The 27145-nt window shown below is 36.7% G+C and overlaps 1 protein-coding gene across 2 annotated transcripts; it reads left to right on the plus strand.

The window, feature by feature from the left end:
* Positions 1-232: 232 nt before the first annotated feature.
* Positions 233-26864, plus strand: LOC135642444 (uncharacterized). Of its 2 annotated transcripts, none has more exons than XM_065158599.1 (27): positions 233-712; positions 812-1168; positions 5044-5176; positions 6660-6835; positions 7746-7819; positions 9522-9557; positions 9686-9776; positions 10311-10370; positions 13737-13965; positions 14287-14483; positions 15604-15705; positions 16046-16156; positions 16457-16522; positions 16632-16730; positions 16845-16935; positions 17044-17120; positions 17245-17415; positions 17502-17606; positions 21950-22264; positions 22919-23103; positions 23179-23281; positions 23396-23541; positions 24970-25049; positions 25134-25300; positions 25855-25978; positions 26339-26564; positions 26641-26864. In XM_065158599.1, exons 1-25 carry the CDS (start codon positions 413-415, stop codon positions 25936-25938), a joined length of 3555 nt encoding a protein of 1184 aa, XP_065014671.1. In that variant the 5' UTR covers positions 233-412; the 3' UTR covers positions 25939-25978; positions 26339-26564; positions 26641-26864. The 2 variants fall into 2 exon arrangements, with proteins under 2 accessions (XP_065014671.1, XP_065014672.1); XM_065158600.1 differs by having other exon boundaries at positions 26349-26564.
* Positions 26865-27145: the final 281 nt, after the last annotated feature.

Consider the following 27145-nt stretch of genomic DNA (forward strand, 5'->3'; position numbering starts at 1 on the left):
GACTAGTATGATAAAGGTATGACCATGGATAGAAGGCAATAATTGGTAAAAGTATAAGGATCATTCTATAAAAGAAAATATTATGAAAATTTTTCAAAATTGAAAGACCATATAATATTTTTTTTTTAAATTAAGAACTTTTTACAGGAATTGACCCCACAAAGAATCTCGGACATCGTCATTTCTCTTAAATCGATTAAATAACTACCATTCGACCGTGGCGTGTCTCAATCTCTGTTTTGAATCGCGTCTCCTCCCTCCCAGAAGCCGTCTTCCGCCGCGAAAACATCAACCCTTCCAGAAACCCTAATCTCCGATCGAAACCCCAACCTTCCATCCTTCTCATCTCATAATCGATTTCCCTTTCTTTCGGTGGATTTTGGAACTCGCTTTCGCTTCCTTCGGCGATTCGATGCAGATCACCGAGGAGCAGAGGAGGAGGGCGGAGGCGAACCGGCTAGCTGCCTTCGAGAAGCGGAAGCGGGCGGCGGAGGTAGCGGATGTCGAATCTTGGAAGCTCTCCAAGTGCCGCAACATGCCCAGCCCAGCGACGGTGGAAGCCGCTGTCACGCTGCGGCCGCTCTCCCCATTTCGGGCCGTCTTTGAGATCTGTTCTCCTGACGAGTTCTCTGTCACCCCGGAGCCTCTACAGGGTTCTTGGTTCCCCGGCGAGGCCGATTGTCTCCAGATCATCGAGACTTGCGTCTCATCGGTCTGCGCCTAATCTTTCACATCCAAGCAGATGATCTCTTTGCTCTCGTGCCGGTCAGTGACTTGCCAAATTCTTGACGGGCTTATGGTTGATTTCTAGGTTGTTCCTTTCTACCTCACGCTCAGCCAGGGTGGTCGAAGGACTTCTGTCTTCAAGCTTTCGGATCATGACTCAGTGTTGAGATGCATAAAGAAGTTAGCAGTGGTTGAACTGCAAGAAATCCCTTACACGACACGTTTGGTCGTTGAGAAGTTCTCACAGTCGGTAGGCAGTTGGTGGGTACCTTGCATGGAGGGCCACTACACGGAGGAACAAGTTGATGAGCTTCTTGGGAAACTACCCAAGTCTCTAAGAAATGCACTTCTTCCTTTTCAACTGGAAGGTGTTAGATTTGCACTTCGAAGGGGTGGGCGATGCCTTATTGCAGATGAAATGGGTCTAGGAAAGACTATACAGGTTGTTAATTGAAGATTATTGTTTTTGATCAGTTGTCCTGTTAACTTGGAAATTTACTATTTAAACAGACATATTGTTTATCCATGCTGTATTATCAAATTATCTTGTGTTACCGTTTACTGTCTATTTTCTATGTGATTTGCCTTAGATGCCTGAAACTGGAATTTTTTGTGGACAGTTTTTAAAATTTGAATTTATTGATTGTGGTTGATGAAATATTCAAATTTCAAGTCTTCCGCTTAATATCTATGTCAACATATAATTCGCAGTCCTTGGTTTATATGATTTCTGTGATAAATTATCTACATTATCATATATGCTTTTGGAACTGCTTCGGAAGTCTTATTTTTAGTTAACATAATATGAATTTTGAGATGGATGATGAGACATGGTTAAAATGGATGGCTGTGGTGCATTTTATTATTGTGAAACTTAAGTTTAGGTGGAACCTGGGAAGCATAGACACATCAATTTGGTGGACGTATCTATGTCAGACATGGAAACATCACCAACATGATTGGACACGTGTTCGACATGTGTATTTTTATTTATTTATTCTTTTTTATTTGGGACATGGCATATCTGTGTCGAACGCTTCTTCCATGCCCTTCCCCTTCCTCGCGTGACGCTTGCGTGCGACAATGAGTTGCATGGGCTTCACGTGATCACGGGGAAGCATGGAATTGAGGGAAATCGAGTCCATCTGCATCCATCAGCCACGGAAAGGTTGAAGCCATGATCACATGCACCATGACCCATTGGCGATCTCACCCCCATCGGTGACTTCACCAACCCCCACACATGACTTGCGATCACGCCCTTGGCGACCTAACCCCCATCGACGACTTCACTAGCTTCCATCACACGACTTGTGTGGTCGTGCCCTTGGCAACCCATCAGCGACTATCAATGCCCACGCACGACCCGTGCGGTCGCACCCTTGGCAACCCATTGGCGACCTCACCCTCATCGACGACTTCACTAGCACCCATTGCACGACCCCCCGCGGTCGCACCCTTGGCCACCCTCATCAGCCACCTCACCAGCACTTTCGTGGCCACGCCATTGATGACTTCACCAGCACCCATCGCGTGACCCCGTGGGGCCCCACCCTCAGCGGCCTAGCTCTTGGGTTTCCATTGGTGTCCCTATCGGCGATCCTTACAGTAAACAATAAACCTGTGACCTCGACCTCAGAAAGCCTTCTAAAGGCTTTCTGTATCTTTTTAGTATTTTTTTAAGAAATTGATGACCTTTTATATTTCCTAAATTACAATGCCACATAACTATACTAATTATGTTACTGTCTTTTATTAGTAATAAGTCATGTATAAAATTTATAACAGAAGTAAGTTACGTGGATATATACTAGGAATTTATTAAAAAAACCAAATGTATCATAAATTTTAAATATAAATATTATAAAATGCATATATATATATATATATATTAAAAATATGTATGTCCTTGCTGTGTCTGGATCCTAACTTTTGAAAAAATGACATGTCACCGTGTTCGTGTCGTGTCGTGTTGTGTCCATGGTCTGTGTCCTGTGTTTGTGTCTGCTTCTTAGGGTGGAACCACTGCCATAAAGAGACTATTTATGCTTAATTGGTAAATCAATGTTTAAGTGGTGATGGATGAGCAATGTTATTACAGAAAAAGCAACTGTTGCACTTCTTATAAGTTAGTTGTTTGATAAATTAGTGATAGGTATACGATCATCCATAGCTGCCCAAAGATTATTATGCATCAGTTAGGTGAAATAAATTGTTTGAAACTATAGGTGCTTCTGAAGGGAGAAAGGTCTGGATATAGCAGGCATGTCTTTATGCTTAACAGAGCATGTGCTATTACTGGGGATATTTGGTTGTGTCCATGTACCTGAACAAGATTATTGTGATCCACAAGTTCTTCCTTTTTTCCTTGACTTTTATTGCATATAATAGTGCCACATTGTTCTACATGAATATATTATCAAAAGGAATCACATGCATGATATTTGGTAGTGTTCTTGGGTAGTATTCTTATGGAGCTGTGCTTCTTTTCTGTGCCAAAGGACACACCAAAGTTCACATCAATTGGTTCTTGAGATCTAGGGATTTCTAGATATCTGATCAATATGAGATAAAAATTTTTTGAGATCCCATATTGAGAAAATGTTCTTTCTTGAATTTGCAGCCATCTTTCAGGTTATAAAATTTATGAAAGAATCAACCTCGAATCTCCATTCTGTTCAGTAAACAAAGATTCAGAAGTTTGATTTTGATCTGAAATTCCTCTCTGGCCTCTAATATTCAAAATCAATGTTCTCAGTAATGCACCTTTTGATACATTGAAGTCCTTCTAAGTTCTAAGAGTTATTAAGCTTGTGATTTGATGCAATCCATAATCAAGCAGGATTAAATTAGGTTTTGGTTGAGTTCTACTTAAGTGAAGTTTTAGTTCTAGTGGTATTTTTTATTTTGATTATTTTTAGAATTTTTTTTAATGAGCATTTTTAGGAAGTCTCTGAACTTCTACATTAGGTTATTTTGATATTTGTCTCCAGTTAGGATATGATTTGGAAAATTATCAAGTCAATTTGGGGAGTTTAATTCCTTTTCAGATTAACTGTTTCGGTATTTGGGATGACAAATTTCCCAAGAGAAGAAACTCTTATCCCACAAGTTTGCTTAGTGTAAAATTTAGACCTCATTGGGATTTGGGTTGAAAAAATCTGTACATTATAGAATCATCAAAGGACATTAGATATTTATGACCGTGTGAATTAATGAAATGAGGGTTTGCTGGCCTTCAACCGTGTCCTTTATTGTAGAACTTTATGTAGTATCTTCATTGTACTGCACCTTTTATATTTTGTTTCTTCTGCTACCATAACTATCACATCCCATCTATTTATACTTTTTTTAATTATTTTTATTGTTTTCTTTAATATATTTTTACTTCAATTTACTACCTTGCATTTTTTATGACTAGAATATCATAAGTTTACTTACAACCAAGGTTTGAAAAACTGGTTGACTCTGATATGGATCCACCAATCTGGATTAGGATCGGCCAATTTGGATCGGGATTGGTCATACTGATAGAATGGTGCCAAAGGAAAAGATCTACTTGCTTATTATAGTCCATCATTGGATGAGAAAATGGAGAAGCAGGAGGAGAAGAAAAATGACTCACTTGGCATGTGTAAAGAAAACCTTGTGCTTCCTTTTCCACCATGATATGAGAGTCCTATTAAGATTTCTAATTCATGCTGGTATTAGTGTTTTGAGTCATTTATTGATCTCTAATTAGCTTAGATTGTATTGCTCCACCAATGCCTTAAGATAGTCTTGACCCTTTGAGGTCCTGTTGTGGGATGTCATTGGTTTCTGTTATTCATATTTATCTTCAATAGTAAACTCTTATGCAGGAATTTGCTGTTTGTTGTGATTTTTCGTAACCCTGGATCACAGTTATGGCCTTATGAGACACAGAGACAAATTGATCGAGCTCATGTACTTGTGATATGGAACATGGATTGACAGCTGGAATTGCTCAATTAATTGACAGCTGGAACATGGATTTAGATGCAAATATAGTACTTAAAAGAGTGTTTGGAAGTGTCGTGTGAACCTTAAGATGGTAAGGTACGACCGAGTTATGATTACATTGCAGAAAGTATGGGAAAGAGTCTTGCCGCAAAACTTTTATAACAATTACAAATTTATAATGCATTTACTAGTTGTTTTGCCCAAATATTCAACAAACATTATCCATGTTCGTAAGACATTGCTGTATTTATGGTATTTGATACAGAATTGAGTTGCATGATATAGCTATTGGCTGAATTTTTTAATATTTTTATGTGTTCATCGAATATTTTGCAGGCAATCTCAGTAGCAAGTTGCTTCAGTGATGAAGGCCCTGTCCTAATTGTTTGTCCAGCTGTCTTGCGATTTTCATGGGCTGAGGAATTAGAGCACTGGCTTCCCACCCTTTTACCAAAGGATATCCATCTTGGTACTTTCCAAAGAACATGCATGTATGAAGTAGATTAGTAGTTTTTTAGGAGCACAAAGTGCAATCAAGGGTTTGGTTAGCCTGGTTTGGTTTTATGACCATTTGCTTTCACTTTTTGCATGACAAATTTAAAAACATGTCTTTGAAAAGTTTGACCATCTTGGTTTACATGAATGTTGCTTTGTATGTTTAATTGCAATTTGCAACAGTGGTTTCTTTTATTTTCTGATTCTCTTCTGCTTCCTGCTTTTAAGTTATATATAATAAACCTCGATATCTTTATTTTCTTTCATATGGAGGTTCCTTTGATTTTTACGATGAAACAAATATATGACCTCTAGGTTGCAGTATACTTCTCTCAGTTTTCTTCTTTACTCAAATTTGCAGTTCTTAATTCTTATCACGTATTGGTACCTGACATATTGTTAATTCTTTATTTTTCTTGTGCGTTTTTAGAAATAATGTGTCTATGAAGATGCTAATCGTTGAAACTCTTTAACACTGCCAATGTGGCCAAGGATCTCTTGAAAGATAGAAATATGCAAAAATTGGTTTCTTGCCACATAGGTTTCTTTTGTTTCTGTGGACCTTATGGCAGTTGTAATCTGGATATTTTTTCCTAAGCAAAATTTCTTTGCCAATGTTTATATTATTAACTTTATCATGACAAGTTTTGGCTGTTACTTGATTTGTTTTTGCAGGCTTCATAGGTTTTTAATAAACAAAGGATGATTTTGGATTCAAGAATATTATGAGGCACAAAAGTAGATGATTTATAGTTCTTCTATGCTCTTAATTACTTGAATCAAATTCATTTCTACTGATGTGGCAGGCTGCATTTTGTTTATTGCATGCTCATGATAAGTTATGAATCAGCAGATAAAAAAATATATTTGTGCCTAGCACTATAATCAACTCTGAATTTGGGGGTGATTACTAGATTAAATATTTCTTAACTTTAAAGTTAACCACACATCTTTGTTTAGACTCCTGAGCTACTGAGCCTGTGTTTCACTCCAATCATATTTATCTGTAAGCCTAGCAGGATGCTTAATCTTGCGTGCAGTTTGATGTTAAAAAAAAGGAATATCTGAAACTTTAGTTCACATGTTATGACTATCAACCATAACAAAGAAAAACAAAAGTGATGAGCAGCAAGTGTCATGTTATGATTTACCTTTCATCTTGTTTGCTCTTTGGTGTTGATTATACTTTCTATACGAGTTACTTAAAAATTGATGCATTATGTAAATGGTTATATTTTTTGTACTGGAGCTATTTCATTTAAGAATTTGATGTAGTACTTGAACTTTCAAAACAGACCTGATTCATATAAGGTACCCTGGATATTTAATTCATTGGGCATTGAGTTCTCTTCTTTTTTTTGGGACAATTCAGGGTTTTGAGATTTCCTCTTAAGATGCTTGTTGAAAACCAGTAAGAATTTGAAGATGCTTATTCCTTTATTATTTTCTTTTCTCAGTATTTGGTCATCGAGATAATCTTGACTACTTGGAAAGGCATCCAAAGGTGGTTGTTGTTTCATATACAATGTTGAATCGTTTGCAGAAGACTATGTTGGAAAGAAATTGGTCACTTATGATTGTCGATGAATCACATAATGTACGCTGCACAAAGAAACAAATGGAGTCAGAAGAGGTACCTTAGTTTGAATCTACTGGGTTATTATTGCAGTTAATTCTTCGGTAGCATAGCTTCTAATTTTGATGTTCAGCTTTTATTGAGCTTTGGGTTAATTGCTTTGAATTTTTTTCATATCAAGAGTTTATGCTGTATTCTCTATGTAGGCAATACAAAAAAAGAGTGTGGTTGTCTTGAATCTGTAGAATCATCCCTCTTTCCCTTCATCCATCTCTCTTTCCCTCCTACGCAAATTTCTTCCAATTTTTACGAGTTTGTTAAAAAGAGAAGCCTAATTTCTCAAGAAGAATATTTGAATTGAAGATGCAACGGCTAATGTCTTCGAAATTAAGTCCAAACTCCTATTTCTTAGCTTGATGACTTAATTTAGAGGCATGATCTAAGTTACTTGTTTGATTACACCTAATTTAGTGCTTGATCCACAAAGATCAACGCTCAAACTATGTAATATATGTTGTTTTGTGAACTTGAACCACTTAAGTTATATGAATCTTGATAACATTAGGTAGGAAACACTCATGAGATAGGACTTTTTGAGGGTTTGGCCATTTGAAACCCCTAAAAAAGGGTATCAGGTCATGCCGATAAATCATGTGTCAGGACACCCGGTACATACCAGACCCACGTCAATTTGGCCAGGGATCGTCATGGGTCTGCTATGCAAACTGTCAAACCATGGTCCGTTTATCTTGTCTTTACTTAATATCTAGTCACTGTAACTGCCATGGTCAAAGTTGAAATTTAATGGAAGTGGCAAATCGGCACCTGAAGTCTGTGTTCATGGTTGAGATTCTTAAACTTTTTGTGCAAACGTGGAAAATTTAGCTTTTTGGTTCCTCACCATTTGATCCGATGGAAGATTGTTCATAGTTTAGCTTGACTTTTTCTTCCTTTGTTTATATGACAGACAAAATCTGTACTTGCATTGGCAGCAAAGATCAAGCGCATCATTCTACTTTCAGGGACACCTTCTTTGTCAAGGTTATATTTCAACAGAAATTGAATCCCTTGTTAGTGCAACCTATAATTCATGATTGCTTTTTTTATTGCATATATTTAAACTTAGTAATCTATAATCCTCCAACACCATGGGACAAAATCACATACTTCATTGAAATTGAATTATATTTTACAAGTAAGCTTTGGTCATAGTAGTGGCTATTTGACCATGAGCGTTGATAAAAAATGGGAGTCGAAGAAAATTTATGAGGAATAACATCATTAAAAGTCAACGCAGAAGATTGGCCAATATGATTTCATATGGCACATTGCTTCCTAAGTTGAGTGCACTACTGTAATAGCGAGGCTAAAAGTGATCTTGATATGGTACAGAATCTGTTTGAGACTTGATTTAGCAATTATTCCACATAAGAGAAGGATATCATCTGCAAGATCGAGGTATGTGAAGATGCAGCTGAGGCATCTCATTCGAAATATATTTAACCCTCCATGATCAATTATGTTGGTGAGGACATACATAAGTAAGGTTGCTAGGTGGGATGGGGATCTCCTTGCCTAGGACCTTTCCTTTGATCAAATAAGTTACATGGTTAATACTTGAGAAGCACTCATAAGATTTAGGATGTAACCTGAGAGAGTTATTTCCTGTCAAAGGCCCTGAATATGAAGATGTCGAGGATAAAGGTTTATTTGATTTCATTGAGAGCATTCGTGAAGTCAAGCTAAGCATAAGACTTCTTATGTTTAGTTTCTTACAACAGTACATGAGCGCCTGAGAACTCATGAGGCAAGTCAGAAAAATCTTAGTAAGGTGGACTGGCACTCCAATATGAGCAAGAAGGCTCAAGGTAAGCCAGTTAACTGACACTTAAGCCAGAATCTAGCAATTAACAATAATAAATTTGTAAGTCTTGAGGTCTTGTAGGCTACCTCAAGCATGTGAGTGAATTTTAGTAGTATTTGAATGTTTTAATGTCTGTGGATCATATAGGAACACCGTTAACTTGAAAATACTGAATCTGTAATGTTTCTATACTTTTGGAAGAACAGAATGGCAAGCTATTAAAGGTTGATCTTTTTTCTTAATTTTTGAAATCCATCTCTCTGGTATGGTACGTGGTTACTCGAGATGCTTGAAACAATTGCAAATGTTTAAATTTGATAAGTGTGTATGGTAGCTCCTAAAAAAATTATAAGTTTATATGCATGGTTCCACTAGACTCATTGGATGGACATCGGAGTGTTGTATTCCGTTCTTCTTGATTTCTTTTAGGATTAAGTGCTAGTGATAGCCACAAAAACGTGATTTGTAATCTCATTTCGTGACAGTTAAAGCTAATCTCTTCTGTGTCTACTCAAGACCTGGTAATAAACAATCTTTGCTTTGAAGCAAATTGACAATCATGAGCAGTATTCCAAACATTTCCTTGCTTGTGGTTGTCTGGGTTTAAAATCTTTAAGATCAAAATGAAGGATGAGATAGGATCATGATCTTACAAAACTTTGAGACATGCAGCAAGTGCATTCTATTCTAAGCATTGCCGTATGATGATTGTCACACTTAGCTTATTCCAATCAGCATAGACAGTAGCCTTATCCATTTCCTATATTCGCTACATTTGTTGCTAATTTTATTGCTTTTGCTTGGTATCGATTTTTTTCTTGTTCTATCTTTTATCCAGTTTCTAGTTTCTTACTTGTGGTTTTTGCTAGGTGATCATAGGCCCTATGACATTTACCATCAGATCAATATGTTATGGTGCGTTTATCTTTGATAGTGATTTTATCTATTTTTGAATTTGAGTTGTACAAGATAATATGAGCTTCCTGGAGTTTTCATCCTCATAATATATTCTTTGCAATCCATTTCTCAATATTGGACTTCAGGCCTGGGTTGCTTGGAAAGGATAAGTATGAATTTGCAAAGAGTTATTGCTCAGTCAAACTTGTTCAGCGCTCTCATGGGGTTGTTTTTAAGGTACCTGGCATTTATTCAGTACCATTAGACTTACGTTGTTTTGGAATTCAATTTTTGTTGTTGGTGTAGATAGATTATTTTATTTCCTTTAGCACACATTTTGATAACATGCCGGTACATTATGTACTCACCAACATGGTTCACAATGGGATCTGTGTCAGCTGGCACAACTTTATGGGGTCTCAGTTCATTCTCAGACAGTACAAGAGCCTTTGCCAATATTGTGCTTACCTCTGAAAAATTCAAAACTATTATGTAGATTACATTAACGTATGCTATGATCATGTGTGATAAAACCACTTTGCCTTTTACTACACATGCACCAATCTTCAATTGGCTTGAACAAGCCAGTAAAGTGCAAAAATTTTAAAGTTTTTTTATAATCATGACATTTGTACAAGAGTATTAGTTTAAATATTATCAAATATAACTTCTTTATATATTCTCTTTTGTGTCCTTTTGATTTCATTGTAGTTTGATTATAAGTTCTTGCATTTTTTTCTTGTTATGTCTCATCTTCTCACTTTCATGCAGGACTTTTCAAAGGGTATCAGACTGGGAGAGTTAAATATACTACTTGGGCAAACCGTGATGGTTAGTTCTTACCCAACTAACTTCTTGTAGGTGTACTTATTTTAAAATCATCTGATCAATTTTTATCCAGATATATTACTGTGAAGAATAAAGTTTCTAGCTGGTAAGTATAGGTTAATGTGATATGTTGATTAGAAGGTAGCTGTGAATAAGATGATGAAAAGCAAATATGTTCTCTTGCTACACTTTATTCTAGATGTTGTGCAATCTCCAAAAATGTGATCTATTTTTAAGCTTAACTTGTTAGATGCTCGAACATGCCAAGCCACTTAGTTATTTTTGTCTGTAGTTTACTGTACTATTGATTGCAAAACAGATGGCATTGTGCTTGGTTGTGGTGCAGTGCCTTCATTTTTCTCATAAAGGCGCTCAAAGTTTAGCTTTTAACCAGTAAACTGGGCTAATACATTTAAGCATCTTCTTGGACCTTTTAAACAAAGAAAGACTTCCCATTTTGTTTTGCATTTGTGAGAATGAAGAAATAGTCTGACTGGTCAGTTGTGTGGGCTTAGTGGAAAACAGGATTACAGAAAGACTTGGAAGAATAGATTAAGTCTTCACAGGAGTTGAATTTTAATGGGAGAAAAAAACATAAAAAATATAAATACTAGTATAATGCTTTTGATTATTAAACAAAATATAAAACATATGAGCATGGCAGAATTGTTATGGATGAATGTTGTAATACACAATATAAAACACAATATAATTGAACTTTACAAGTGTTGTAATGCACATTGTTCAACAAACCAAGGCAGATAAGTATGCATGGGCAGGCCAACAGTGATTTAAAAAACGTTAGGCGCCAAAAGACATCAAGATCCCAAAACGCCTGAAGCGCTAGGTGCTCGCCTAGGCAGTCGCTTGAGTGAAGCGAGGTGCTCTAAAATATTAAAATATTAAAATATATAATATAATTATTTAAATAAAAATATGATATTAAATTAAAAATATACTATTAACAGTATATTACTTAAGTTAGAGGGGGAGAAAAAATATTCTCTGAAATATAAAAATATAAAAATATATTATATAATTAAAAAATATAATTATTTAAATAAAATATGATATTAATTTTAAAATGTACTGTTAATAGTATATTACTTAAAGTTAGAGGGGGGAGAAAAAAATGTTAACAGTAACAGAGGGAGATAATAGCAGTGGCGGAGGATTAGTTTAAGATAGTTACAGCAATGCTGCAAATGATAGTAGCGGCAGCGAGGAAAGCTACGGACAGTAGTAGCGACAGTGGCGAAAGCTGCAGACAGTAGCGACGAAAGCTACGGACAATAGCAGTGGCAACGACAAAAGTTCTAGAGGGCATCCGTAAGTGGCGGAGGAACCTACCATCCTTTCCCTCGATAGTGGAAGGAAGCGACAATAGAAGGAAGCTACGGGGGTCGTAAAACTCATCTGTCGACAACAGAGGAAGGCATTGTATGCTACGTCTACGGCGGAGGAAGTGGCAAAAAGCATCGATGATGGAGGCAGAAGCAGAACTGGGGTTCCTCGGGGTCGCACGAGCGTGAAGCATGGCTTTTGAGGTAAGAAACTATGAACCGAACCAAACTTAAACATGTTCGGTTCGCTTAATTGAACTGGGCGCTTGCTTGAAGTGCGCAGCGCCTGGGTTTGGGCGAGCACCCAGGCGACACCTCCGCCTGGTCCACACATGAGGCGCTCGGGCCTCGCCTCACCTCGCCCGAGGGCTTAGGCGAGCGCCTGAGCGCCTATTTAAATCATTGTAGACCGATATGCACCACTTGGCGAATACTTGTTTGCTCGTGGATTGGGACATGGACCACCCTTTTTCAGGCAATCTAGTCTGCTTTTGGGGTTTGTTTTCTTTTTTCTGATTTTTGGTTGTTGACCCATCAATTTAGGGTATCTGAGCAGACCCAGGCAATCTGGTCTCGGAAAGCCACATGGTCACATTGTAGGCTTGCTGACTTGCGGCTAAGCACTGCCCACCTCCCCCTGCAGCTACACCTCTTGGTATGTCTCTTCTTTTTAGGGAAAGAAATGATGTATCTAACATTATATCTTGCTTGAGATTTTTAAGGATTAGAAACAAAGTCTTAGCACAAACATTAAAAGAAAACAAACATGGACTTTGTGCAGCATGTAGTTCACTTCAAAGTGTTTCCATTTGTAGCATGTATCTAGTGAGTTGGTTTCTCAAAGTATTTTCAAACATGGCAACCGATTTTCTACTTTTAATGTTAAAGATGTTGGTGGACTTACTGTGGAGAACTTTTTAAAACTTGATGTTCATTGTAGATTCTGTTTTAGGTTATATTACTGAGCATGTTCCATATATTGGGACCAATATTAGGTCACCACGAAGATGGTGATGGGTCATATTAGATAGACATGATCAGTTAGCTCAAACTGTTGGATGAGATTTCAGTCCGGAAAAAAAAATTGAGAATAGAGAGAAAATAAAGACAAATTGAGAACTAACAAATTTAGCCGGTGCCATAAATCTCTTTGGTAGCCAACAAAAACTTTAATGAAAATATAATTGTTCAAATACTCTATTGAATAACTTCAAGTTGATCAAACCTAGTTAAAATATAGCTGATTTGAAGTTTGATGATTGATGGCAGAATAAATAAGTTTATGTTAAATTATGATTGTACAAACCTGAATCAGCATTCGATTAATTGTATACACGGTTTATAATTAGATTGGATCTATTGGATTACTTGCAAGTCCCAAACTTGATCAAAATGTGGATTCTTGTTGGATCAAAGTAAAATTACATGAAATGTGTGAAAATCAAGTATGTTTTTGCTCAGTTTCTGTTGAATAGATTTGGGTTTTGGACTACTGATTGTAACTTCTCTTGAACTATGTGATTAAATTGAACCGAAATGAATTGTGTATTTTACCAGATTGAATTAGATTGGCTGGTATCCATCTAGATAGGTTGGTATGAGTTGATCTCAGGTTGGATCTGGTGATCTATCTGGTCTTTTTTTGTGAATTGACTATGGCTTATTAATTAAGCTTTTCTGTGTGAAGTTCAAATTGAGTTTTCTAGGTTAGGGATTGGCTGTAAAATCTGGTTGCACAGATTGAGTTTTCTAGGATAGGGATTGGCTCTAAATTCTGGTTGGCATACTCCAGAATGATTAATGATAATGTGCTTTAATAGAGTCCTGCAGATTATCTGTAACCAAATTTATGATCTAATTAAGATATAACCTGCCTTTGACCATGCTTCCTTTAGTTCATTTGATGATTTGTCATGGCCCATCGACTGGAGGATCAATTGCTCCTTTTTTCTTTCATTTTACATTTCTTACTTTAATAACAATTTGAATGTTGTTTTACTGACAACTCTTTCTGTTCATGTTATAGGTAAGGCGTTTGAAGGAACATGTATTAACACAACTACCACCCAAGCGTCGCCAAATTGTATGGGTGGTGCTGAAGGCAGCTGATATTCTTCTAGCAACATCATCATGTTCTACAAGTGGCACAATGGTCATGGATGGAGAATCCAGAAAGGAATCTTTTGTAGATTGTTTTTCTGACCAAGATAAATATGATGGAGATCAGAAACTGGAGAAATATGATGCCTGTCCAGGTGAAATTTTTCTTGAGTACATGGATTTCTTTGTTTTTGTTTCCTATCTGCTGTTTTGCATGCATCTGTCTGCATGAAGCACCAGCTAGCTTGTTGCTTGAGTTTTTTTTATTTCACTTAGTAGCAGTCATCATGTATGCGAAATTTATTATCCATGTGATCGTTGTTGGTTCAGATGTTACGTTACTATTGATGACTCTAATTAGCCATTAGTATGCTTCTGTTTTGTTGATTTCAAGTGATCATAACTATTCTTTAGTTTCACTGAGTTGGTGACATGTTGATGTGTTTCAGTTATTTCATTTCTCTGTCTTTTTTCAGGCACTGAGTGCAGAAAATCTCAAAAGCATCTTTCCCATCAAGAAATTGGCATCGCAAAATTATCTGGATTTCGTGAGTGGTTCTCCAATCATTTCATATTTAGAGAATCAGAGGATGTAGATAGTGTAGAGATGGGACTTTGTTCTCAGAAAACAATAATATTTGCTCATCATTTAAAGGTTCTAGATGGAATACAGGTGAGACATGTACTTTTTAGCATTTATTATTATTGATATTGTTCTATATGAAAAAATTGAATATTTGAAGAAATTATTAATAACTATGAAGAACAGACACAGACACAGCATACGGAAATATGGATACACTGGCATTACAGGCAATTGATAGATGTGTTTTTTTTGTATAGTATTGTAATTTTTTCTGATAAATATCACAGAGATCATAATATGTGAGAATTTATAAGAAACGGAACAACCATTCTTGTAGATACTTCAAGGAACTTTCTGGCATGTGTCAAATTGTATTCTGTCAATTTCATGTCCAACACTTATCCAGTATGGTTACAAGTTACAACAATATTTGAAGTATCGATATTTGATTGGCTATTTGAAGTATCAATATTTCATTGGCGATAATTTACTAAGAAAAAAATTAACGTGAGCGGTGTTTGGTTCATAAAAATCACTGCCTTCTTTACATAGAAGTTAAGTGAATCTCCGTCGCAGTGTGCTTGTACTCAAATGTATTCTTTTGTTTGTGTGTGTGTGTGTGTCATATGATATATGCTTTTCAGTGCTTGTCTTAGTTTCTGAACATAGTCACTGAAAGTGATTTTTCTTTTAAAAAATCATTTTGAAATAGACAATCTACAACCTTATGATTTTTCTCCTTTATGAGTAAAATGGCTAGGGTTCATATTGTGAAAAAAGACAACAGAACTTTTGATTTTTTTATTCATTTTGAAGAGGCATGGAGTATGCCACTAAAGACTGCATAAATAAGACACTCATCCTTGTATTGTTGTTAATTGTTATAACAGCAACCTTGCAACTCAGGGTAATGTATAAGACATAAATAACAGTTCTTGACTGGAATTGTCAAATCTTCAGTTTCCAACAATAGAAACTATGTATCTCCCTTGGCTTTTTATTTGACATTGATCTTCTCAAACTTGATGATAGCCCAATTGTAAGGGTGTGATCATGATATCATGGTACTTGTTCCCAGCTTTAAAGTGTTGTTCATGTTATGTTCTTTTTTTTTCCCTTTGTGGAAGCCTCTAACAAATTTTAAACATGAAGCTTGATGTAGAATTATGTGCTTTTTACCTTTATTCTTTATACCTGTATCTTTTAGGCATTTATATGTGAGAAAGGGATTAAATTCGTTCGACTTGATGGCAACGTACTTGGTAGAGAGAGGAAACATGCTGTTGAAGCTTTTCGTTTCTCAACAGAGGTAACTTTATTCTTCCTAGCTGAATCTTTTAGGTATTTATATGTGGCAAGGGTAAAAAGTATTTGTTCACCTTGATGGCAAGACACTTGGTAGAGAGAGGAATGTTATTGTTAAATCATTTTGTTTCTTGACAGAGATTTATTTTGCAGCTTATTTGTCACCAATATTGGCAAAGATGAAACTTTATTAGTTCAGTGATGATGATTTCTTTGGAATTCATTACCATATATAGTTGTATTTGGAGGAATGCTTCTTAGTTTCTTTTTCTTATAAAATTATTATGATAATTTCTTTTTTTTTGTAACAATTAGATGTTTATTGTTACTTGCGCCCATACTAGGTGATGATTGCAATAATTGGAATAACTGTCGGAAGCTGTGGGCTAGACTTTTCATCGGCACAGAATGTCATCTTCTTAGAGCTGCCAGAAACTTCAGCAGAAATGATTCAGGCTAGTCTTTTCAGCTTACATTAGTAACATTATGTAAAAAGAATATCTGACTTGGAATTTATGTTGTGCTGGGGAGAAATTTGTATTTTTATTATTTTGTTTTTCTATTCTGTATAAATAACTTCCTTATTTTACTGCCATCACAAGCCTCTGCTGACCAGGTATAGAGAAAACTAATAACTTTTATGTAGGAGGGAAGAGAAGGAAAATCCTTGTCTATCAGAAACTTACATAGGGTGTATTAAGAAAATTTATATCATACTGTATCATCATAAACTATACACTTACAATGTCTTAAAGGCTGAAGATAGAGCTCATAGGCAAGGGCAAAGTAATGCGGTCAACATTTACATTTTTTGTGCAAAGGTATCTTCTTTCAGAATGTGCAAGCATACTTCTCAACATGTTCACATGAATGTATTTGTTTTATTTCCTCAAATGGTATTTATTAACTGATAAGTTTAACATGCATCAGGGTACATCTGATGAATCACGGTGGCTGCACTTAAATAAGAGTTTCTTTTGTTGTTCATCCATGACTAATGGGAAAAAGTATGCCATAAAACAGATAGAGGTCATCTGTCAACTTCTTCTGATAAGTGTTTAATATTGAGATGAATCTAGTATCACGTTTATCTTTAATTGAACTCCATGGCTCTCTCTCTCCTTAATTTAACTGAATTGACAGGTGGGCTCAGTTCTTCACCTGAAATATAATGATAATTCTCTGAGCGATTCTTCTATGGGAATTTCCACAGTTGACCTGAGTAGAAGTTCAGGTACTGTTCTCTTCAAAATGTGGGAATATAATTAAGGAGGACTAGACAAAGCATACTATGGATTTGTTATTCACAGAAAAGAAGTTGACAAATCTGACACTGGCACAGTCAAGCAGACTATGCAAGCTATTGAAATGTATAACATAACAGCTCAAGGCAATGAAAGCAGTGTTCAACATAATCAGGTATGAATGTGCATCTGTTTTTAGATGGTTTTTCCTTTTTTCATATTATTTATCTCGTTTCTGAATTTCCTTGGTTATCATGAATTATTATTTGGTTTTTAAGTTCTCAAATCTCTTTCTTTAGACTACCAAGGATCACGATATGGATGGCGAGGAGCATTCTTTGATACATGAAAATCAAAATATCGATGGCCATGGAGAACATGCAGAACAATCTAACACTGATTCTATCTGCAAAACAATAAAATCATACAATGACACACAGTTTGATTTGTTGGAGAATAGTGCCTTTGAGGTGTGTATTTGATAACTTTAATTTAAGCAATTCAACTGCTTGAATTCTTATAGTGATAAATAAATTGTTCCTCCTCTAATTCACAGGAGAAGCTACTCTCTGGAATGTCAAATGATGTTGAGGTTGTAGTACCCGAGCCAGTAATAGTTGATGAGCATTACAATACTCAAGCAGAGTGGCTTCGGTTTGAGGTAATAATACTTCATGTTTGGATTTTTTTTTAAGGTAACCTTTCAATTAGTAGACTAAAGTTTGATTACATTGTTGCAAGTGATCAAGGTGTTAAACTCCTCCCCCTTGTTTTGACAAAGCTTTCAAACCTGACTAAAAAGGCTAACTGATGTGCAATGTAGTTCTCAGTCCTGCTTACATAGCTGAATTGAACCACTTGTACAAGGCATTCAAGATGCAAAATATGTTTGATGATTGCCTTAAGGTGCCAAGGAGCATTGGAGGATCTGTTCAAAACACCAACATCAAATTTGACCCAAATCTGTCATAATCCTAGCCAAGAAGCACACAGTATTCCTTTGTACATAGCATGGCATTCAGCATGAGAACTATTCTGAAGCTCAATGAACGTCGAACAGCCACGAAATGATCCTGATTGTTCAATTTGCTAACGAAATCCCTGCATCACTAGCATCCAAGTGAAAAGAACCATCATAGTTCATGATGCAATTATAGGATGAGAAATTTGGGGGAGAACAAATGCTAGGAGAGCCATGTGTGTGGGGTAGTCCCTCAGAATGGTTTTAGGTTGCAATATAGTCATTAGTGGTAGATACCACTTTACACCTAACGAATGGAGGACCTGGCCTAGTGGTTGTGGTATAGAGTCATTTCTGTCGAGCCAAAGGCACCAATGGGGGTGACATAATACGTAGCATATGTCAAGCAGTGTCTTGATCAAGGTTCGCAATACCGTACCATACCGGTATTTCGATCTGGGCTCGGTACCGGTACGATACGGTATACCGAGCGGTACACCCAGGTGTACCGAGCACTGTAGCAACACTACAGTGCAGTGCTACAGTACTACAGTACTCTCGGACCGGTAATAGTCGGTCCGCGTACCGACAACCTGTCAGCTCGGTACGGCAGACCCTGGTCTTGATACTGCTCTTGACCCTCACAGAGTGTTGCCCCATTTCCTCAAATGACTTGAAGTTATAGTCAAGTTTAGCAGTGATTAGGTCTCAAAGTTCCTGAGCAACTCCGCAATAGAAGAAGATATGATTTGGAGAATCAGAATCCAATTTAGAAACAGGGCAAGGATCTCTTTGGCAATAAAGAATAATGGAAGGCAAGATCATAAGTAGGAAGCCTGTTCCACAAAAAGGTTGTTCATCTCATTAATATTCATAAAAGTAGGCCAGATAGAGACTGGTAAGTTGTCAATTTAGGAGTCATGTAATATGTTGATGTCGGTGCCTGTACCAACCCCTTTTAGGGAAACCCAAGCAAGGAGGAAAGGTTCTTCATAGACCAAGAGCAGTTTGAGTGACAGGTAGGGCTTCAAGGTTTTAAATCACCATATTTAGCCCTAAGAATGTGGACCCAAAGAAAATCAGCTTTGTTGATGAGGCAAAATCCTTTTAGCAGAAATGGTTCTTTTGACTGTCAAGTGGTCTCTTAGGCCCAAACCTCCAAGGACTTTAGGAGAAGTGGCTCTTTCCCAGCTTATTAAATTAAGCTTGTTTTTATCCATGGATCTATTCCAAAAAACCTCCTAGATATACGAACTACTCTTTTAAGCACTTTGTCGAATACGTTCATATTCATGAGGGTATGAATGAGGATAGAGTTGATGACAAAGTTGATTAGCACGGCAGAGGCCAAAATCCCTATCCAGCCCTGTGCCACCCGGGGGGTTCCAGGGTGCTGAGATGGTTGACGTTTAGCGCCGCTCGCTGCGGTCGTTGCAGCATGTGAAAATGGCCCAAAAACAGGCCAAAACTGGCCATTTTTGGCCGCATCGGTGAGCGGCGGACAGCGAGGGGCGACACCCTCCCTGTTATCCGAAAACCCCATCCAGCCCTGTGCCACCCGGTATAGTGTCAAGCTGACATGTTTGATATTAGGATAGCATTTTTTTGGGAAAAGGATTTCAGACTTGGAGACATTGATTTTGAGGCTAGTGAAAGAGGAAAACAGATCCAGAGCTTAGAGAAGATTGCAGGAGGTGTGAGTAGCACAAATTGCAATGAGGAAGGCGTCAGCTCTTTGGATGCCACAAAATCTTAAAAAACAGAGGATAAAATTTGGATTATGATGATGAAGAGATACGGGGAAATAGGATCACCTTGCTTAATGCCTTTTTTGCTAGGGAACCAGTGAGAGAGGATACCATCAATGAGACATGCAAACTGGGGGAGGAGATGCATGAGTTAATGTAGTCAGTATATTTTGTGGAGAAGTTTATTTTCCTTAGGGTTTTGTTGATGGTAGTCCATGAGATAGAATGAAAAGTTTTTGGGAGGTCGAACTTTATAAGAATGAGAGGGTTTTTGCTAGTGGACTTAGCCATTGTATGAGCAAGCTCATTAGCGATGAAGATGTTATTGGATATTTCTACCTTTCACAAAAGTGAATTGCTCATGAGCGATGAGAAAGTTGAGTTTACTTTTGATATGGTTGGAGAGAACTATAGTAAGGAGATTGTAAAGGACATTGCAGAGAGAGGTTGGACAGAAATCTTCAATAGTGAAGGGGTTATTTTTCTTAGGATAAAAATGAGGAAGCTCCTGCCCCATTCCTTTGGAAGACAAAAATTTTCATGAATGTTAGAACAGCATCATATATTTGATGTTTGATCTTGTCCCATAAGAATCTATATAATTCAACAGTAATGCCATCAGGACCTGATTTTTTCCAAGGTCCATGTCCAAGAGAGCATTATGGATTTCAAGTAGAGTGAAAGGTTGGTTTAAGTCCAATTGATCAGAGGGGAATAAATGAGGAAGGGCAAAGCATTTAGTTCAAACATCCTTGGTAGCTTTCTTGTTTTGAGTCCAGAGGCTAAGGTATGAGAGGCAAACTGGTTGACAATACAATGATTATCATAGATAGTCTGACCATACTCAAGAACCAGAAAGCGAATGACATTCTTTCTTCTCCTAAAGGAGGAAAGCTGGTGAAAAAACTAACTATTTCTATCGCCATCTTCGACCCATTTGAGTTTTAAGCCTTATTCCATCAGTAAAGATGATTATGTCTGTTTGAGGCAATGAGCTTGTTGTTGAGGGATTGTAATTTGCTTTTGTCCAAGTCAGAAAGATACAGTTGGTGTCCTTGGATTCTGAAGAAGTGATTTCCTCTAAAGGTTTGTTTTATTTTGTAGTCAAGTTTGCCCCATTAACTTTTCACCATTTGGATAGGGAATGAGAGAGGTGGGGAGGCTTCAAGTCGATGGAGCCCCAAGTATTAGGGTAGTTGAAGAATCATTCTATGCATTCTCAACAATCTGGGAGACCTCATCATATTGACAGACCTCCCAAGAGGATTGACATCTACAAGAACGGCGAATTATCAGATGTAACACAGGGTAGGTGTTTAACATTAGAGTTTGGAAAAACAGAAAGCCAGTAAGCGTTCATCAAAGCATGGTCAAGTCCTGCTAAAGTTCTGGAACTCCCATACCTGTTGTTGCTGCAGGGAAAGCAGGGTCCTTGAAAACCAATATCTTTAAGGCCAGCAGAAAAGGGATTTACGGTATCTTAACATCGTATGCCTGTACTGTTGTGCAGAATAGTGAACAATGAACAATGTATGGTATGCTTGTACAGAATAGTGAGAACATATTGACATTCCCAGTAATCTAAGATTCCAGGCTATATGTATTGCCATTATTCAACATGTCTAGAAGCCTTATATAGTTAATTTGTATCTTTCATCTATATTTCATCTATATTATATATAACAACAACAAAGCTATAAATCGCAACTATTTGGGGTTGATTAACATGGATGTCGTTTAATTCTGTAAAAGCAATATCCTTAGAAATATGTGTGAGGATGCACTTCTATGTTGATTTGAAATATGTGATAGGTCTTGCAACTATCAGATCAATGTTGATGTACATAGACATGATGCATATTTGGCAATGTTTATGCATTGCGGCTTCACAGTGATTTTTTTAATATGTTCTATGGATGCAATTATTATATTTTTCATTTTTAATATGCAAATGTCGTTGATCTGAAATACCAAGCCTTTTTACAAATTTTGGTAGGTAATCATGCATTGAGCTCTCTTTTTTTGGCGAACTTTATGGTTCTAATTACATTTCTGTAGTTTAGACAAGAAACTTCCATTTTTCTCATTTAGTAGAGAGCTATTTGGCAATTTGGCATTGGGACAATTTGCTGGTGGGATAGGCACAAGCAGATCTTGATAGTCTAATCAGTATACTGAACTACTATTTCTGTTTATTGTAATTGTTAAAACTCATATTTTTGTTACTCTTGTTTTCAGTAATTCAACCAGTAATCAGTTAAATCATATTCTTCTTTTTTTAATGATATTTGTTAGGTGAGCCAATATACAGGGCGGGTTCACTTGTACATTTGCATTCCTGGAACGGATGAAAGACCTAGACCAATTTTTGAAAATTTTCGTCCAGAGGAATTAAAGTCAATCTTAGTTTCTGCTGGTAATACATTTAAGGAAGCAAGTCCAGAAACCCTGAAGACAAATCCTGCTTACTGGAATGTTATCAAGAAATTTTTTGAAGAATGGAATGGTTTAAGGCCTATTGAGCGGAATAAACTTCTTGGAAAGCCTCTACAACTTCCTCTTATTGCTGAGCTTTGCTATTTGAAAGATAGCATCAACCATGTTCATGGAGTATGTAGCTTAACTTTCACCATTTTTAAGAAAATGCATATGCTCTGCCTTTTTTATTTTGGTGTTGTTTGTTTAGAAGTTTCCTGAAAATTATTTTTTACCTGGACATACTAGAGTAACTCCCAAACTCTTTTAAAGGACAATTTCTTTTCTTATTTATTAGAGGAACATAGTTGGATCACTGGGAAAGCAGGTAGAGATGTCAGATGTCTGATATCAACATGAAATGATGGCATACTGATGTTTTAAACTTTTGCATAATGGGAGTGTGATGATAATGTATTAGCATGATATGTGGTGAATGGCTTGGATTGGTTTATCCTTTGTACATGCCCGCATCACTCCAGGCCTACAGCACTGGTGCGCCTTTCAGCCATGCACCAAACCACATGACCAGCGTGGACTAGACCTTTAACATGCTTCAGATGGTTACAGATCATTTGCTCACTGCTGTTCATCTTTAATCAATAAATGTCTCTTGCACATCCTGAGCTTGAGTTTGATAATGTTAGTATTGACTATGTTAATAGGATATGGTTCACCACTATGGTAAATTATGTTATGGAATAGGCCTTGATTCGTGTTCCGCTAATAAAATATCTGAATTTGTCAGTATTATTACTTGCGTTAGATGTTTGGAAAAAATTGTTGCAGGGATTGCTGAGAGGTGGAAGTAATAGACGGGTTACCCCTTTAAGTGATATTAGCTGTCCTTTACCGGAAAATTCATTCTGGAAGAAGATTACTCTACATCATGGTGCTGCAAAGGAAAGAGAGTACAAGCAGGCCTGGACCACAGAAGATGTACCTCTTTGTAAACTTTGCCAAGACCCTTGCAAGTAAGTATTGTTAGCTATGAATTTAGTTGAATTTGCACTGCTATCATCTGGTGATCAAAGGCTACTTGTATCCAGTGGAAAGCTTGCAAAAGCACCCGAATACTTTGAAGATCTATTTTGTAACCTGAGTTGCTTTCAAGAATACCGGATAAGAACTAGTCGAAGCGCCCTTCGGGAGGTCAGTGACTACAGTTAGCTAGAACTATGCATAAGTTAGGGCTTTCAAAATTGTTTTTCTTATGCCACATATAAACATATGACGTGCAATTATCTGAAATTGGTGGTACATCAGGCACTTTTCCAAATAGAAAATGGTGTATGTACACATTGCAAGCTGGATTGTCACGAACTAGTCAAATGTATAAGACCTTTATCCAAATCTCGGCGGAAGGAATACATTGAAAAAGTTGCTCCAAAGTTGGCACAAAAGAAGAAGTTGTAAGTGATCCTGTGTAAAACAAGTTTCACTCCTTTTGTGATTTTAGCTGTTTGTTTTTACTTTTTTAACAGTGTATGATCCATCTAAAGAAGTTATAACTGGACTACAATCCATCTAACTCGAGAACTTGTAGCTGAAGTTGCTAGGTCGAGATGCGCCATGATTCCTGGATTTATTTGTTTTTGTCAATTACTTTTGATGTTTCTAGTGTCAATGCTATAAATAGAGTTGGTCCTTCATAATATATCCTATTTTTTATGCAACTTTGCTATGTCTAAATGTTACTGGAAGGTAATGACAATCCTAATTCTCCTGTCCTGTATGTTTGTTATGTTTTGTGGACTAATCAAGCACCTATTCCACTCGACCTGCAGCTTGCTTCATACTACCTGGATGGAATTACTGTCTGGTACTTGGCTTTGATTAATAAATTAATTCCTATGCCTATAGTCTTTGACCTTGTCGTCCACTGAACATGAATGAGGAATTTCATTGATTCTCTTATTCGGCTATAGCTACATTTGGTTGCAAATGGTTCTTCTCTCTGGACTTTATTAGTGAACATGGACATAAATCATGATATTCATGTAAAATGAATCATGATGTAGACTGTATTATCTAGATTGAGTGCAGGAATTTATTTTGCGAACAATATTGCTTCAAAATCTAAATTGGTTTAACAAAATAGTGTCCAGATAAGTCATCTTTACATATCTTAGCATAAGTATCTGTAAATTTCATTGGTTCCTAAAATTAAAAAAACCAACTGGCTACTAGGCCAGGCTAGTTAACCAAAAAATCAGCTGGTTGGTTAGCTTGTCTTTAAATATATCTGATTTGCACCCTCTCGTAGTTCTCGAAAAATTCAAAATGGTCTGCACAATTGACTTGGTCCTCCATGTGAGCTGCATGTGACAATTCAGGACTCTAGCTAGCAACTCTTGAGTCAGTCTCCAGAATGATAGAAGTCAATGTCCTGTTTGCACTCTGAGTTCCTTCAAAAAGAACCGTGGTTTAGTGTACTGACACCAACATAGTAGTTATCAACCCTGCACAAACAATGGCACATTATGGTAATGGATGAATAATCCAACTCCTTAGGAGTCGCCTTAGGTAGAGCTAAATGATGTGAATCATTGGTGTATCCAATCCCAAATAGTTGGAAGTTGGGACTATAGGTTTGTTGTGTCATTTTGTTTGCTTGGGATATTTTTGTCTAGTTTCTTAGTTACTAAACAAAAAGAAATTTATAAAGTTAAAGCACTATAAGAATGGATCTTGGCTAGGAGTGAGGAACAAACAAAATATGAAGAAGATTCTGGAGTGATTGACATGCACCTTTTACAAGCTTTCCTACTAGTTGTTCAATTTGGGTCTTTTTGGGCATATGGTCTGACTTCTGGAACATGTTGTGTGTACCACTTCAGGCTTGATAAGCTTGTCCATGAACCAACTGAGGGGAATGCCTGGCATGCAGACCACATAATTCCGGTATACAAGGGAGGAGGTAGAATACTGATTAAACCATTTTTATTTGCTCCTCCTGTGATTGTTTCAGAAAGCTAATCTTTTAAGTGTTTGTAAATGACAGGTGAATGTAGCCTAGAAAATATGAGAACCTTGTGTGTGGCCTGTCATTCGGAGGTCACCATGGCTCAACAAGATGAACGACGCTTAGAAAGGATGCAGGCCAAAAAGCAACTAAAAATAGCCATGAAGGAACTGGAAAATATTAAACCTTTTAACTCTACTGCTGATGTTAGTATTAGATTATTGAATCTGATCTGGAAATTTATTTTTTCTTTTTTATTTCATTTTGTTAACAGCCGGATTAATCGAGAGCCTATGAATTTTTATGTAAATTCTGCTTCCATTTTGCATAAGCTAAATATTGAGAAATGTTAGAAATAGGGACTGTATTACAGAAAATCAAACATGGCACTGGAAGTAGGAATAGACTTCTAGAGTGGGCTTCCAATTTTTGTTTCTGTTGCAATGGACAGGTATTTTTATCAGAAAGTAATGAACTTGATGGTGGGACTTAGCTTAGTAGCAGGATGCAGTTAGTAGTTCATTCTATGTATCTACTTTAGTCCTAATTAAATTGTACAGTTTATAGCTATCAATATAAATGTCACTATTTTTTTCTTGATCAACAATAATGCACTAAGATCTTGTTCTAGACATGGAAATGTGAATCTTGTAAAAATGAACATATTGACCCTGAACAGGCTAGAACAACTATGTTTGATCAACATTATGCCATCTAATTTCCAGATTTGTTTAAACTTTTGTTTTAATGATTATTTTAGGAAGGTGGAGATAAACAGGTTGCTGAAGAAGACCCTCTGTTCGTCAAGGTCCCTGGTAGTGTTTATTCGAGAAATGAGCAATGAAGATTCGAAAACTTCATTGAAATGCTGCATCCTAGAGCTGGTCAGTGTTCTAACATTTTTCAGCCATTAGCTCTGTAGCATCATTTATAATGCTGTATGATTTCAGGAACATCATTTTAAGTGGCTTGACTTAACTATTTCATTGTAAACCTCATAAATGGCCTAATAGCTATTTTTCTTGATGTAATCTGAAGAATATGAAGAGAGAGAAAGTTAAAACTGCAGGCTGCTGATGTAGGCAACTGCAAGTTTCTTTTCCTCGTTTTTATTCTTTTGGCTATGTGAATGAAATATCTATTCTGATGTCTTTGATCTAAAATTCACTTTGAGCATATGCAACTTTGTCATGTATTATATTCATAACTTACCATGCATTATTTATTAGTTCTGTTGTTCAAAGGACTTTTTAGGGAAGTAGACTTGGAGAAGCGGGAGGAAAACGTACTGTAGAACAAGATGGAATTACTTCCAGAGGAATGTTTATAGCGTCTCCTAGAAGATAGAAACAGCCATGATTGTGACCTGGGTCGTGGTGTCCCCACAGAGCTTTATCTGATTTCGACTACGTCCGCTGCCTTCCATGAGCATCCAGTGCTACAGCTTTGGCACGCACTTGTATTCACAAGGTACTGTTCTTTACAGTCATTGTGGTCATTCTGTACATAGCATCACTCTTCTTTATCGATTATGATATTTTTGCAGAAATTTCTGGAAGCTGAAGAATTAGAAATCAAAGAAGAAACAATCTGGTGGCCAGCCGAAGGATGTTTGCGATTTCATTTAAAGATCACACCAGGAGGGTAAAAAAATGAAATTTAAAACGTTGACGCCATTGAAGATGAGATATGTCGTTCTGTTCCGTCTTATTCTTTTCTTTTGGGGAGGGGAGGTTAGATGAATATTGTGGTGTTTCTTTATGTTTCGGAGTTTGGTGTATGCATTTTCAATTTGATGATCCAAGATTGGTTTCTAAAGAAGGATTCTTCTTGCTAAGTTTAGAATAACTATTGAAATTGATGATGAGTAATGTGATTTCACATAAATTCAAGGGTTAATTATAGATTATTCTAGGTAGTTAGACATTTTGAATATTCTGATTGTTGGGTTTAAAAAATTTATATTAAAATTCTTATAGTTATGAAAATAAAATATGTAATTTTATTTACTTTAATGTCATTGATTTTATCGACAAAAGTATAAAAATAGA

Source organism: Musa acuminata, chromosome BXJ3-7 (assembly GCF_036884655.1).
Source record: "Musa acuminata AAA Group cultivar baxijiao chromosome BXJ3-7, Cavendish_Baxijiao_AAA, whole genome shotgun sequence".
NCBI lineage: Eukaryota > Viridiplantae > Streptophyta > Magnoliopsida > Zingiberales > Musaceae > Musa > Musa acuminata.